Source organism: Chenopodium quinoa, unplaced genomic scaffold (genome assembly GCF_001683475.1).
Source record: "Chenopodium quinoa cultivar QQ74 unplaced genomic scaffold, ASM168347v1, whole genome shotgun sequence".
NCBI classification, from domain to species: Eukaryota; Viridiplantae; Streptophyta; class Magnoliopsida; order Caryophyllales; family Amaranthaceae; genus Chenopodium; species Chenopodium quinoa.
Genome location: NW_018742372.1, coordinates 1088193 through 1102029, shown reverse-complemented (window position 1 = coordinate 1102029; position 13837 = coordinate 1088193). Strand labels below are relative to the sequence as shown.

General features: G+C 35.0%; 1 protein-coding gene and 1 long non-coding RNA gene across 2 annotated transcripts; both read right to left on the bottom strand.

Annotated features, from left to right (window-relative positions):
- Positions 1 to 335: 335 nt before the first annotated feature.
- Positions 336 to 2329, bottom strand: LOC110696536. Its single transcript, XR_002506311.1, has 3 exons — positions 1002 to 2329; positions 841 to 915; positions 336 to 394 (listed from the first exon to the last, which is right to left on the bottom strand). It is a non-coding gene; the product is annotated as an uncharacterized LOC110696536 (long non-coding RNA).
- A 694-nt stretch (positions 2330 to 3023) lies between these two features.
- Positions 3024 to 12639, bottom strand: LOC110696772 (pescadillo homolog). The gene is made up of 12 exons (XM_021874117.1): positions 12413 to 12639; positions 12231 to 12316; positions 11627 to 11875; positions 11422 to 11547; positions 11224 to 11308; positions 10798 to 10908; positions 10430 to 10523; positions 8648 to 8889; positions 7998 to 8105; positions 6695 to 6816; positions 4976 to 5195; positions 3024 to 3637 (listed from the first exon to the last, which is right to left on the bottom strand). Exons 1-12 carry the CDS (start codon positions 12434 to 12436, stop codon positions 3335 to 3337), a joined length of 1770 nt encoding a protein of 589 aa, XP_021729809.1. The 5' UTR covers positions 12437 to 12639; the 3' UTR covers positions 3024 to 3334.
- Positions 12640 to 13837: the final 1198 nt, after the last annotated feature.

Below are 13837 nucleotides of genomic sequence, written 5' to 3'. Positions count from 1 at the left end.
TCATACGACAGCGGCAACACATTACCTTCCTCATCCTTTCGAATCAGTGCCCCCAAAGCAGCTACTAATGAAATGTTTTCATTTTTCCCAAACTTCTCCAAAATTCTGCTATGGTCTCAGGAATCGTACACGGCAATTCCTTCGACCCTATGGGAATCCCAAGTACATACTCGACTTGCACAGGACTCGAAGGAAGCACACACTCATCTCCAAAAGTTATGGAACCATCACCCATCACCCTTGTCAACAACTAGTACACAAACTTCCGGGGTACAAGAGTCGGGGGTATACTTAACAACCCTCCAAAACCCATTTATGTGACCAGCTTCTTCCTAGAGTCATCAAACTTCTTCACTGCAGTTGCAAAAGCCTTCACACCATGCAAATTTGGGGCCTACAACATTACATTCAAACAACACAAACTTCAATCAAATGACACCGGCCCAAGCCTCACAAAATAACACCACTAACCGATTAAATTCCTTCTAGGTTACTCAAATTCTTCATTTCCAACTAATTCTTTTCTAGGTTACCTTAATTTTTTACATTTCCAACTAAATTACAACAACTGTCCTTCCATTTAAATCACCTAAATAGAAACTAATTATACAATCCCATTCAAATTACTTGTGAATATTGTATAAAGGAATTTAATCTTGCACATCCAATTAAGGACTCACAATATTCATACTTAACTTACAGCTAAACTACAATTTACAATTAATCTGTAATAATTGAGTTTATTTACCCAACTACCTAAACAAAACAAAGGACCAACCACAGAACTCCCAACAGACATTTCCATGTCATGGATTTCAACAAATAATGTTCACAGAGTACCTTCTGCGTACTTCTTGATTGGGTTTTAACGACAACCCCTTTCTCCTTCGCCACTTCTCCCTTCGTCTTCTCGACCTACACATGACATTACACATTTCATTTCTCCATCCAAGTATTACACAACAAATTAGCTTTTATTATTTCCATCTAACATGACATACCTTTAGCTTGCCCCTTTTTCCTGTCCTTTTCTCAATATGACCTCGCTTGCGCTTCCCTTTCTCAACCTTTTCCCGCAATAACTTGATCAGGAGATCCTGGTAGCTCACTTTGTCCTGTTCTAGTTCTTCCTCACTACCTTGACCATCGTCCTCCGCATCCTCATCTTCCGCATAATCACCAGATGTGGAAACAGCATCATCAGAATCAGCTTCATCACTACTAGATTCAATATAACCACGATCATCAGAACCAGCTTCATCAAAGCCCTTTAAATACTCTACCTCAAAAACTGGATTAGATTTCAGTTTCTTCTTCCCTTTACTAGTTGCTTTCTTTTTAGACACCTCTTCATTCACGGCTTTCGACCGCACCTACACAAGCACAAATATTTGCCACCAAAAATCAACTACAACACACAACCACCACTAAGCAAATCCAGCAAACATACAATCTTTTAATTTCAACAAACAATAACTCACCATTCCTGATCCCTTGCTCTTCATCGGCAGCATTATTTCCTCCTGCCAAGTTCAAATGAACGCTCGATAAATGGGATTTCCCAACTACATAAAACCATTTCAACAAATCCTTAACTCTTCACATGTAATTTCTCCACTATATTCACATATACACACCACAACAGTCATAATTTCTTAATGTAACAATATCACTTGTTCATAATTCAATACGTCTTCCACCACAAAAAAAAAAAAAAAAAAAAAAAAAAAAAAAAAAACTCAAAATTAATCACTCATTTACATGGATTCAAATTAAATTAAATACTTTAATTCAACAATCCTACCACCACACCCAAAACAATTTCGCTTGGTCATTACAGTTAAACAACAACGGGTCGCAAATCTTCAGTGGTAAACAAAGCATTACATAATCTAAATCATCTTAACAACAAATTCATTTCATTCCAATTACGGGTTTCACATCCTCAAATTAATTCCAACAATAAAAATGCACAACAAAGGAAACCCTACTTCGTTATTTTCACTGGATAACCGTAAATCACATAAACTAAAACATCATAACAACAAATTCAACCAATTAAGGGTTTTAGGACGACGCCCACTAACAATTTTTACCAATTAAACAAATGAACAACACAGGTAACCCTAAATCGCTACATTCACTGGAAAACCCTAAATTACATAAACTAAAACTTCATAACAACAAACAAAAGTCACAACTACAACATTTACACAGAAAATCATAATTAGAGAAGTGTTTTGCGCCCATACCTTCAATCAAACGACGAAGTTAGTAGCAGCTACCTACAATTTACACACCAACTACACCGCAGTAAACTTCTGCTCTTTCTCCGGCGACAACCACCATTGCAGCGTCTTCGTTGGAACTGAGTACAGGACCTTCAGGGAGGAGAGAGAGTGGAGAGAAAACTAGAAACGGAGGAGAGATAATAAGCTTTAAAGGAAATGTAATTGGTTTTTGAAAAATAACGGGATACAACACAGTCAACCTTCCACTTTTGTTGTTAATGCTTGGTAAATGATGCTTCTGCCCTCCTATACATTTGCTATGCCCAAGCTGTTATGCGCTGATATGGACTCTCTGAAACCCACATGCCACAAGCTTTAAAGCGTTTATTTGCAACTGTCTTGATATCCATTAGTTTTGTGGAATAAGTTTTATGAATTTCTTTTTCTAGGTCATATCAACTAACAAATTCTATACCCATTCAACCTAGAGGTTTCTGGTATGAAATTAATTACAAGTCTGTTACACTTAGTAAAACCGCTTATTGTGGTGGTGGTTTTAACTTGTACTAATTTTAACGAATTTACTGGATAAATCTGCTATTATGAGAGGTAAAATTACCATCATGAGTAGCAGTTTTGCTTGCTAGGTAAAAGCAGTTATAGTGATTTACCTATGGTATTGCTCTGCAAAATATTTTTTTTTTTAAATAAATAATATTAAAAAATAATAACAAAAATAAATAAAAAATCATGGTTTGACATGTTAGATGGGTTTTCAGTGGACAAAGTAGGTAGGCTACCAAGGGACCAACATCTATATTCGACTTATTCTATTAACATCGCTAATATGGAGCATACGCTAAGAGATCTGGAAACAACCCTTGCAATAAAAAGGTGAAATAAACAGCTACTAGAAGAAAATTAAGAAATGATTTGTGTCTCAGGCAAAACTGCTACCAAAATTTCAGGACAATAACATAGAATGCATCCCTCTGTTAAACCACAAATTATACTACATTTTCCTCACAGATTTACTTAATTTCCAGAACCAAAAATGCAAAGCTTCAGTAACAATGCATGTTGGAGCTGCTTCAATCTTTTCCTCACTTCTGGTTTTTAGCAATACTTCGTTTTCTATACTCAAGATGGTCAACCTTAGCCTTCCTTCGTTGCTTACTGATACGTATCGATTCATAAAGCCCTCTTTTACGTCGAGACATTGTCAATTCTGACATGTCAGGCTCCTCAGACATCTGATCGTTATCCGCCTGATCTTGATCTTGATCTTGATCTTGATCTTGATCTTGATCTGGAGCCTGAACATTCTGAATAGTACCAGTTGCAGGGCTAATACCCTGAAGTTCCATTTTCATCTCTTCGTGATGCTGTTTCTCTTGTTTTGACATCTGCACCCATCAATCAGGAGCTTTAAGATTACATAGAGCAAAGCAACACAAAGGCAAAACTAAAGATATGATTTTGTCCCTAAATGGACATTAAGTTATGAATAGGATTATGAAGTGAGTTGCACAAGTTATCCGGTCATTTTTTGCCCCGCCCATTGTTAATAGTAAATACACAATCACCAAAAAAAAGACGAAAAACAAAAAATTACTCAATATGAATTCCATATTAAATGAAGAAATTAGGTTTAGCCACAAATGACAGTATAATAAAGTCACCAAATAGGCCCTTTTCAGCAATAACCGTATAATGCGCATTAGTATTTGTATTAGGCTAGAGATAAAATGTCAAAATCATTGATCAACCCACATTTAGTTAAATCAATAATCGCTCATGAACATAAGGCAAAATATAAGTGAAAGTGGTACATATATGGCCTAATTTTGCAAATTAGGAAGCACTGTACCCCTTTTGTAGCTTTCTTATAAACTGCTATAGTCTAGCCTCTAACTGCCAATTGCCAAAATTGACACAATATATTTTAAAACAATGATAATTGATAAAGTCTTCCTCCATTTCTTTCTAATCGACACATTTTGACTTATGCATTGTTCACCCTCCCTTTTGACTGTCATTTGTGAGTTATACAAAAAGACGACATAATCACTTAGGATCTTGTTATATTCATCTTGATACATAAATTCATAAAACCACCTTTATAATTTTTTTATTTTTTGATAATTATAGATATTAATAAGGTATACATTAGCAAGTGTAACGAAAGTAGTGTCAACTAAAAAGAAACATAGGCAGGTAACAGAATATCAAATACTTCCTCATTTTTTTTATTTTTTTAAGTGCGCCATTTGGGTTGGGCACAAAGTTTAAGAAAGGAATAAAAAAACCAAAATGCCCATGTGAATGATGGGACTAAAAATAAAGAAGAGCGTAAAAGTGAGGTAACAAGGGTAAATATCAAATGTGAGTAAGGGTGAAATAGGTACTTGGTGTGTGAACACAAACAAAAAGTGAATGAAAGTATACCCATTATAGAATTGGTGCAATTAATATGCAGCTTCCCTATAAGAAAAATGGTGCAAATATAAAACGGAGGAAGTATAATTTTGCAGCCAACCAATAAAGTATAGTCAGATCTCAAGTGCAGGCTAATCATTATAAATGGGATAAAGGATTGAAGGAAAAGAGAATTTAGCTTAGACTAGCCTTTAATAGCATGCCATCCACAGTTAAAACTTCTAAACCACAAAACCTTTCAATGAAATTGGATAAAGTGGAAGTCAATTCAATTGTAAGCAAACAAACTTCAAAAAGGAATGTACCTCTTTCTTTCTCTCAGCTGCCTTGTTAGCTTCTACACGACCCGCAACACCCTCCAACAATAGATTCTGAGTGTCATTCTGATCTTCATTCCCAATTGATGGTACTGGCAATACTTGTTTTCTAACAGCAGCCTGAAGCTGCTTAATTTTCTGTGCATAATCAGGGGTGTACCCCTCTGCATCGTTGTCAACAAAGGGAGAGAGATGTGGTGGCGGGACCCTGCACATAAATTGCATTAATCTACAGCAAACCTAAAGTTTCTTCCAGTCTTACATTAACTTGCTGTAACATGCCAATAAACCTGAACTGCAGATTAGATTTTCATGATAAAAAAAATATGGACGTTATTTATCCCTTGGATCATGAGGCTTAGCACTAACAACTAATAAACAAACACATAAGACAGTCTTACAGGCAACATCAGCTTTCACAAGTTGACCTTATACCCTTCTTTCTCTACAAGTTGACCTTATAGAATATTTGGGTTTTTCTAAATTATACCACAGCAGTATTGCACTTTCTAAGCAGCACCCAATGTTTTTAAAAGTTACGTGTAGTACCCTTTAGATGCAAAAAGTGAACACACCATATCCTTTGCAATAATTCATATTTAAAAAAAACATACAATAAAACTTAACCACCCTCACTACACTCCCACTGCAGCAACCAGCACCACCCACCTCCCTCCTTTCTCTCTCTTCCTCAAACCCACTACCATAATCCTCTCCCACTCTGACTATTAAAAACCCCACTTTCTCTTTCCTCAACTACCCAACTCACCTTTCTTGCACCAAAAAAAAAATAAAACACAACCCACCTAAAAAACTCGAGGATTTCATCCCTCCTTGAAAAATTGACAAGTCACCGTTTGAGCGGTGGATAGCCAACAAAGAGGGAATGCTGATTTTTGTCATTTTTTCAGTTGATTATTGGGTTAATGCTGAATGGAAATGTAGATGTTGATGTGTGTATAAATTAAGAATACTATTTCATGGAAGTGGATTTTTATTGAGAATTCATAAGAATTGTATGTACATATCAACAATTGTTGAGTGGCGACGATTCTATGACAGTCGAGTTGATAAGCCGTACGATAGAATAGCCATTGAGGTGCTGCTAGTTGCGAGGTGCTAGTTGCGGCAGTGGATGCAATATTGGAAGAGGGTGTTAGTGGCTCTACTAGTTGTGCTAGAAGTGGTTTGGAAGTTGGAGTTTAATGGAAAAGGGGGATAGGAGTGAGAAGAGGGATGGAGGAAGAAAGGAGGTGATAAACTTATGATGATGTTTTCCAGCAAATTGGAGTAATTAGAGGAAGATGATAATGAATAATAAACTAAACGATGGAACCTAATGACGAGGTGACGGCAAGGTTATATTGTGTTCACTTATTGGACCTAACGCATACAACATGTAACTTTCAAAAACATTGGGTATAGCTTAGAAAATCCAATACTAGAGGGGTATAATGTAGAAAAACCCTAGATATTATATCCAAATATGCTTTCATATTTTTTAGAATAGCATGTGCCAAGGCCCTCAAGGCCTTGAAATGAGGACCAAACATGCCTTTTCAAGTTGATTGCAAAGTCAAAATAAGTGAGAAATCCACAAGACAGGTCAAAATATTGCACATAAATAGCAGCCATAAAGCATTCTTGGGATCAACGTAATTTTAAACGGAGACACAAAGGGGGGTTAAAAACTATTTTAGTACATACTTTCCCACCAGATAATCCTCAGTAGGCAGTATTATACGAGCGTTTACAGAATCAAAGACCCATTGAGGCTGAATATATTCTCTACACAGAAACAAATGATTTTGAGTCGGACGATCAACAATCTACAGGAACGAAATATACTATTAGAGTACAGTCCATTTCAAAAGTACAAACAGCAAAATAAAGGAAAAAAGAAGAGAAGGGGGCAGGTGAGACCACAAGATACAATCATCATAAACCCATGTACATTTTAGGCAAGTCCTACGACCTAAAACACAATCTATGATGAAATAGCATGCCAGCAATCCTACTTAAAAGAAAATCAATAGACCAGCAAGGACCATGATATGTGGTAATGGAAATGTTCTTTAGGATTATTGAGTATTTACACCAAAATTATTTCTATCCTGATGGTAATGCAATCTTGTCTAGTGAACAAATGCATACCAGTTTTGTAGTTTTAACTTAATAAAGAGAAGCAAGAGTTGCAGAAGTAACCAAAAAAGAAAAGAACTTGATGGCATTCTTTATTCAGCAAATAATTGCCTGTCAAAATTAGTACTCCTATCAATCCATAACTTCCACCATGATACACTCTTGACCCTTTATAAAACTTTACAATAATCACAGATGCAAGATGCCAGCCTAAAAAAAATTTCATTATTTAAACAGATTCACCATTATTATCACTATCAATCTAGAAATACTGAATAAACTATGTGATTCCACAGTTCTGAAAGTTCTTAAAACTTTATTATTGTCCATTTCAGAAAGTTCGAAGCACTTTCCTTTTATTCCATTTTTGGCACACTTGTTTTATTATCTTACCCCTCTTACACCCACAATATTTACATCTTTTCACTCAATCGCTCCTACAATATCCATGTTTTACTTGCAACCACCCACCTTTTTACACTCTTTTATTTTATTTACTTTCATCTTACACTCATTCACTACATCAACACTTTCTCCAATTGCATTAATTTGTGAGCAAACAATAATCATCAAGTACTTCTGAAATGGAGAGTATTTAATGGAGTTGCTTCACCACTAAAGGCACTAAGTGAGGACCCAAAAAAAAACACACAAAAAGAATCTCTTCTGTTATTCCGTGCTTTATATCCCATTTCACAGGTTCCTTTTTTTCTTATTATTCTCAAACTTTCGTTAGCTGGGTCCCATTAACCTTATATAATTCAACATTCTACATTTAGAAACACAATTCGTAAACCATAGGATACAACTACCCTTCATGTGCCAATATCACTACACTGAACATGGGAAATCAGGCTTGCCAGCTTACCTGATGAGTAATGCTTGTGTCAGACTCCTCAAATGGAGCTCCATCTCCCTCCCAAGAGACCATTCCACCAAAGGCAGAGATCACAAAAAGCAACGGCTCCCGGGGAACCTATAATCAAATAGTTAGACATATGCAAAGTGAATCCACTTTGATGCAATTACATAAGATAAAGAGAAGTAAAGCAAAAACTTGGAACACATGAGCAGGAAAAAAAAAATTAAATTAAATTAAATAAAAAATAATAATAATAATAATAATAACTTTACCACAAGCAATTAGTAGTAATAAGAATATATACAAGAAAACATACAAAGCAAACAAGTAATAACATAAAAATAGACCACGCCTGAATAAAGCCAGGCCACTTAAATAATCACCTCCTCCCCTTGGGGGAGGACTAACACACGGCCACAAATTTTATAAAAAAATTTATATCTACAATCTACAGACACTGAGAAGCACACAAGGATGCAAATACAGAATCAGAATTAGTGACCGAGTAATTCATCATTAGTTAGCTAAGGGTTGTAAGTCTTGTAACCACTTCAGGTTATTTGGCATACATTTGATGTATGAAAGGAAACAAATATTCAATTGCATCGATTCTAGGACTAGAAAAATATTGCTAATATGGATCTTGTATATATCACCTCTCGCCCCAAGAAGAATCTCATGTTCTTAAAAAGTGACCTGCACTCCTTCGTTTCTTCATCCGCATCATCCTCAATCTCAGTTTCTTCAACAAGATGCATTAACACTCCAGGCTCACAAGGGACCAGCTGATGTTGAAGTTGTGCAAGCGTTAGCTGTGATTCATCTAGTTTACTAGATAATTCATTGCCTCCTTGCTCCTTGGATCTATTGGCAATGTACCTTGAAAGTGCATATAGATCTGTAGCAGATATGAAAATAAATATTAAAAAAAAGATTATAAAAATAAATACATATTAGCCTTTAAGAAACTTTATGTACATGACGCACCCTGCAACAGCATTCTGAAGATTCATGAACCATATCATATTTGTTAATTTGATTGTGGATTTTGCAACAATAAGTTTGTAATCTAGCAGTGATTTCACAGCCTTTCTACCAGACTCAGCAATGAAACAATATTCCCTGGTCATGCCGAATCACAAAAAATTATCCCTGTATAAGGCAAATGATAATCCCATGAAAAATTTAAACCTAAAACTACTTTCCAAGAAGATCAATTATAATTACCAAGAGCAAGGCAAGGTTCCATATCTGAATTGTATTCTACCATGCAGTATTCAGAATTTACAATATTTCAAATTTTCTAGAAACACACATCTCCCACTCAAGCATTACCATGTCAGCAACATATTTCCCACACTTATAATCTCCCAATAAATGAAAGCAAGTCATCATTGGGATGTGATCTCTGTTTGAGTGAACCACATGAAAAATGAAGTTGATCACCAGCTTTTAGCTATTCTCAGTTTCACTGCTTCTTCACCAGCTACTCATGGTGATTCATATGAAAAACAATTCCTCAAAGACTTCCTCTACTAAAGTCCCCCATAACTAAGGTGCTAAGAGAGGATTACTTTTAATGTAGAATAGAAAAGTTTAAAATGAGATTATTAAAAAAAAAATGTAACCTATAAGCCTTGATATATAGTTTCAATTTTTTTTATTTTTTTTTTTAAAAAAAACATCTAACCCAAGTATACACCAAATTAAGCAATACAATTAATAGTCTCCCCTGATTAATATATAACTTCCATGAAGGGACTTATGGACTCTCTCTTCCCAGTCAAAAACAGATATCATAGAGGTATTGTTGCCTTTCTCAACTTCACCACCAGCTACGAATGGTTATTCATGTTTCAACAACAACAACTAACGCATGAACCCTCAGCTTTATTCAAGTCAAATCCAACGGTAGGAAGCAATTACAAGATTATACATCAATTATTTGATACCCAATGGTTAATTTTTCAAAATTAAGGTTTTTTTAATATTACATACAGCTATAGAAGTAATAGAACACATGAAAACTAACAAACTTCACATGTTGAGTTAAAAATATTATAAAGCCATAACACTAGCTACAATTTTCAAAGGATGCTCTTGCAAATCAGAAAACTTAAAGCTTTACTACTCCTTAAAGCCCAAACATTGGTACTTTACATGGTTTCACTAAATAGATGTGAAAATGGATTTAAGTTACTCCATCCTTGTCTTAAAAAAGGACTAATTTACTTACTTAATCCAAATTTAATACCATATTAACCCAGGTTAAGACTCCATGTAACTATCTCAGGCCATGGAATATTTAATACCATTGCAGATTCAACAAAGGCGTATTTAACATTGGCTCAATTTTGGAAATTTTAACACTACTAGTCTTGAGAATGTCTAATTAAGTGAAAGGGGAGGAGGGGGAGAGAGCTGGAAGGGGTTGTTACCTGCTGCTAATGCTTCCAATCGAGGATCAAGAATTGGTGGGTACTTCACATCTATGGAGTGGTAAAGTTTGAAGTTCACAAAAGCAAGAAGAGTCTGCAGCAATAATAATAAAATATAATGATTACAAGCACAGAGAGGCTGGCAATATTTTTTAGTATGCCAAATCCCAATAAAGTCCACAAACTGCCAAAATCTATAGATATACTGTTTACTTGATGCAAGTCATGGAGTAAATCAATCAATAGCAGTACAATCAGGTATTACACTTTTACTTTTGGCACAGTTAGATATTTTCTGTCCAAATAGCTAAAAAAAAAACCATAAACCCAAAATAGGAAAGACAGAAAAGAAACTGAAGCATCGTTACCTCATAGTATTCCAGAAAGGTTAGCATGACATTAAAATCAACATCATCAGTCACGACTTGTTGAATTGAATGAGGGGCAATCCATGTTATTTTTTGTCCATCCACCTCTACCTAACACATATACAAGTTAATTTGAACATGATTAGCAGATATAAACTATGTAGGACTTAAAATATGGTGTAAAATCAAAGGAATCGATGTTGGATTTATTCAACCAAGGTATTAAATCTCAGATTCAATCACAATTGCAATATAAGTTAAAGAGCCACTATTACGGGCAGTGCAGATGTTTCAAGTTTTTCCAGCCTAAAATCACAGCTAAGGTAAGCTCCACATTTACGCTATAGTAGCAGTGCAGTGATGTGGCTGAAATTCAATACCCTGATTAAAACTGGGAATAGATATTGTCAAGACATGCCTAAGTACCTGATAATAGATGCCTTTCACTGAAATGAAAGTCTTGCGTAACTTGTTGGTTCGAGAAATGTATGCTTGCCATTCGTGACTCAACCTAAACAAAGCCGACAAAACATGAGTATGAAAGTCAATGAGTCAATGACAAGTTAAGCAGTGAGAAGGTAAATATTATGAGCAAACAAAGAAAAATAAATCACCATTACTGACCTACGGCAATTATGGATACGTTTTACATCAACTTTTTCATTTTGTAATGTTGGCAAAGAAGCAAACAGGTGGATCATAGTAAGACAGTCATCCAAATCCCCAAGTGCATCAATAAACCTCGGGTACCTAATCACCACACAGAACAAGAAATTGAGATCGATGAAAACACTATAAACCAAACAAGGTCATAAACACAAATACATACCTCTCTAAGATAAGCCTATCTAAACTGTAAGAAGGTTTATGTTCTTCAAGACGAACAGCACGGGGCTTATTCTTCTTCGATAAAGCCTTTTTAATCTTCTTGTCATGCGCCCTAATATCACGGTGTATATCCACAAGTGGATCATGATGAAGGAAAGATATATCCTTAGTATGATAATAAGTCTGATGATTCCCTTTTATTTTCTTCTTCGGATCACGAGGGAAAATACCCTTCCAAATGCATATTTTCCTGGAGAACCAAGCATTAATCAAATTAATAACGTAACAGATGCAGCTACAAAACCAATTACTCCTCCAACAAATCGAGAAATTCCCAATTCCCTGATTCCCTCCACAATCATTCTCATTATCAATTAATAACTATAACCAATATAAATTCTGGAAATTATACCATACTAGCTCTCCAATAACAGAAATTTCATAGCAATTGAAGATAAACCCAATATTATAAATTGCGAAAAAAAAACATTAAAATTTAGGGTTTTAACAAAAAAAAAAAAACACAATGCATACAATAATTAAGGTACAGAAACTCAAATTCAAAAAAAAAAAGTTTGAATAAAAAAAGTGAATGAAATTCAGACCTAAAAAGAGGGAGAGTGACTTGGAGACTCTTGACAGCCTGAGAACGAGTAACGTATTTGGCGGCGTTACCTTCCTTTTTCTTGCCCTGAAAAAATGGTGAGAATGATGTGAGGCATTGAAAGAATGTGAAGAAACTGAATGTGAAGAAACAATAAGGTTAGAGTAGAGGGATAAAGCTGACCGCTGGTCTGTAATGCTTCGGCATGGTAGCTTTGAATGTGAAGGCTGCAACAAAGGAGGAAAGAGATTGATGAAACTACTTTACAAAACCCCTAAACCCTAATCTAATAAATCCAACAACACCTAATAAACAACAAAACTGTTATGAAATAGAGGACATTATTAAACATAGAACAAAAGAGGAAGTTGAAGAGAGTATTATTGTCGGATCAATTTCTTCATTAGGCAATGTTTATACATATGAGTATAGTAACGCCCTAAAGCAATAAAGAGTCATATTTATGCAAAAGTTACAAAGTAGATGATAAAACTAAAGAGAGTTAAATGAGGGTTACAAGATAAATAATTATGTGGACTTTTAACCAAATTGAGTTTTGTTGGCAAATTATTTACCAAATTGGTCTCGTGGCAAAAGTATTTCCAAAACTAAGCTTCTGGGGTAAAACGTTGTCTCGGACAGCGTTTTATACCCAGATTTTTTTTTCTTAAACTTCGTATTTCATATTTTATATAAAAAAAATCCCAATAAACGTTGCCTCAGGCAGTGTTTTATTGTATAAAATAAAACGCAGCCTGAGGCAGCGTTTGCCTCCGTACAATATTGCGGGACTTATATCGAATTGCAGCTACGTTTAATTGGGAATAATACTTTTGTCGTTTAATTCTTTAAGTAAAACGCCAGCGTTTTACTTTTTACATACACAAAATACATGTATTCCAATATATTTTAGCAAAATACATACAAAAAAGTCAATTAACCATAAAACACTGTCTAAGACAGAGTTTTATGTCTTGAATTTTTTTTTAAAAAAAAAAACTGGGTGTAAAACGCTGTCCGAGACAGCGTTTTACCCTAAAAGCTTAGTTTGGGAAATACTTTTGCCACGAGACCAATTTGGTAAATACTTTGCCAAAAAAGCTCAATTTGGTAAAAAGTCCTAATTATGTTAAGGTGGTTACAAAGGTATAATGGACATACATAAATATATATTTTACAACACTCCCCCTTAGATGTCCATAATCTTCTAATATATGATGCTAATGCGCATAAATATTTCCTTGGATGTTCATATTGAAGATTGTGCCTCGTTTAAACCTTACTAGGAAAAACCCCGTGGGATAAAAATCTAGTGAAGGAAAAAGAGTACATCATTCTTCCTAATACACTTGAGATGCTACCTCATCAAAAACCTTATCAGGAAAATCCAGTGGGACAAAATCATGGTTAAGGGAAAAAGAGTGTAGCGCGTATTTTCTCCCCCTAACTTTTACATCACCTAAGATCGTCAATGCAATGAGTCGAAGACTAACACAAGGAACTTCACTGTGTAGCAGCAAAATCTTCATTGATAATTAATTTTTCAAATTTTACTTGAGTCTTCATTTCTTCACTTGAATTGTTAAATCATCTTCTTTGTCATCTGAC

What these genes read in the sequence shown, in the direction of transcription:
- LOC110696772 (XM_021874117.1), bottom strand. Translation starts at nt 12,436, where the DNA reads ATGCCGAAGCATTACAGACCAGCG. An exon ending in ATTGGAAGCATTAGCAGCAG is followed by an intron (nt 8,890 to 10,429) that starts GTAACAACCCCT and finishes TATCTGCTACAG; the next exon opens with ATCTATATGCACTTTCAAGG. An exon ending in CAGCTGAGAGAAAGAAAGAG is followed by an intron (nt 3,638 to 4,975) that starts GTACATTCCTTT and finishes TGATGGGTGCAG; the next exon opens with ATGTCAAAACAAGAGAAACA.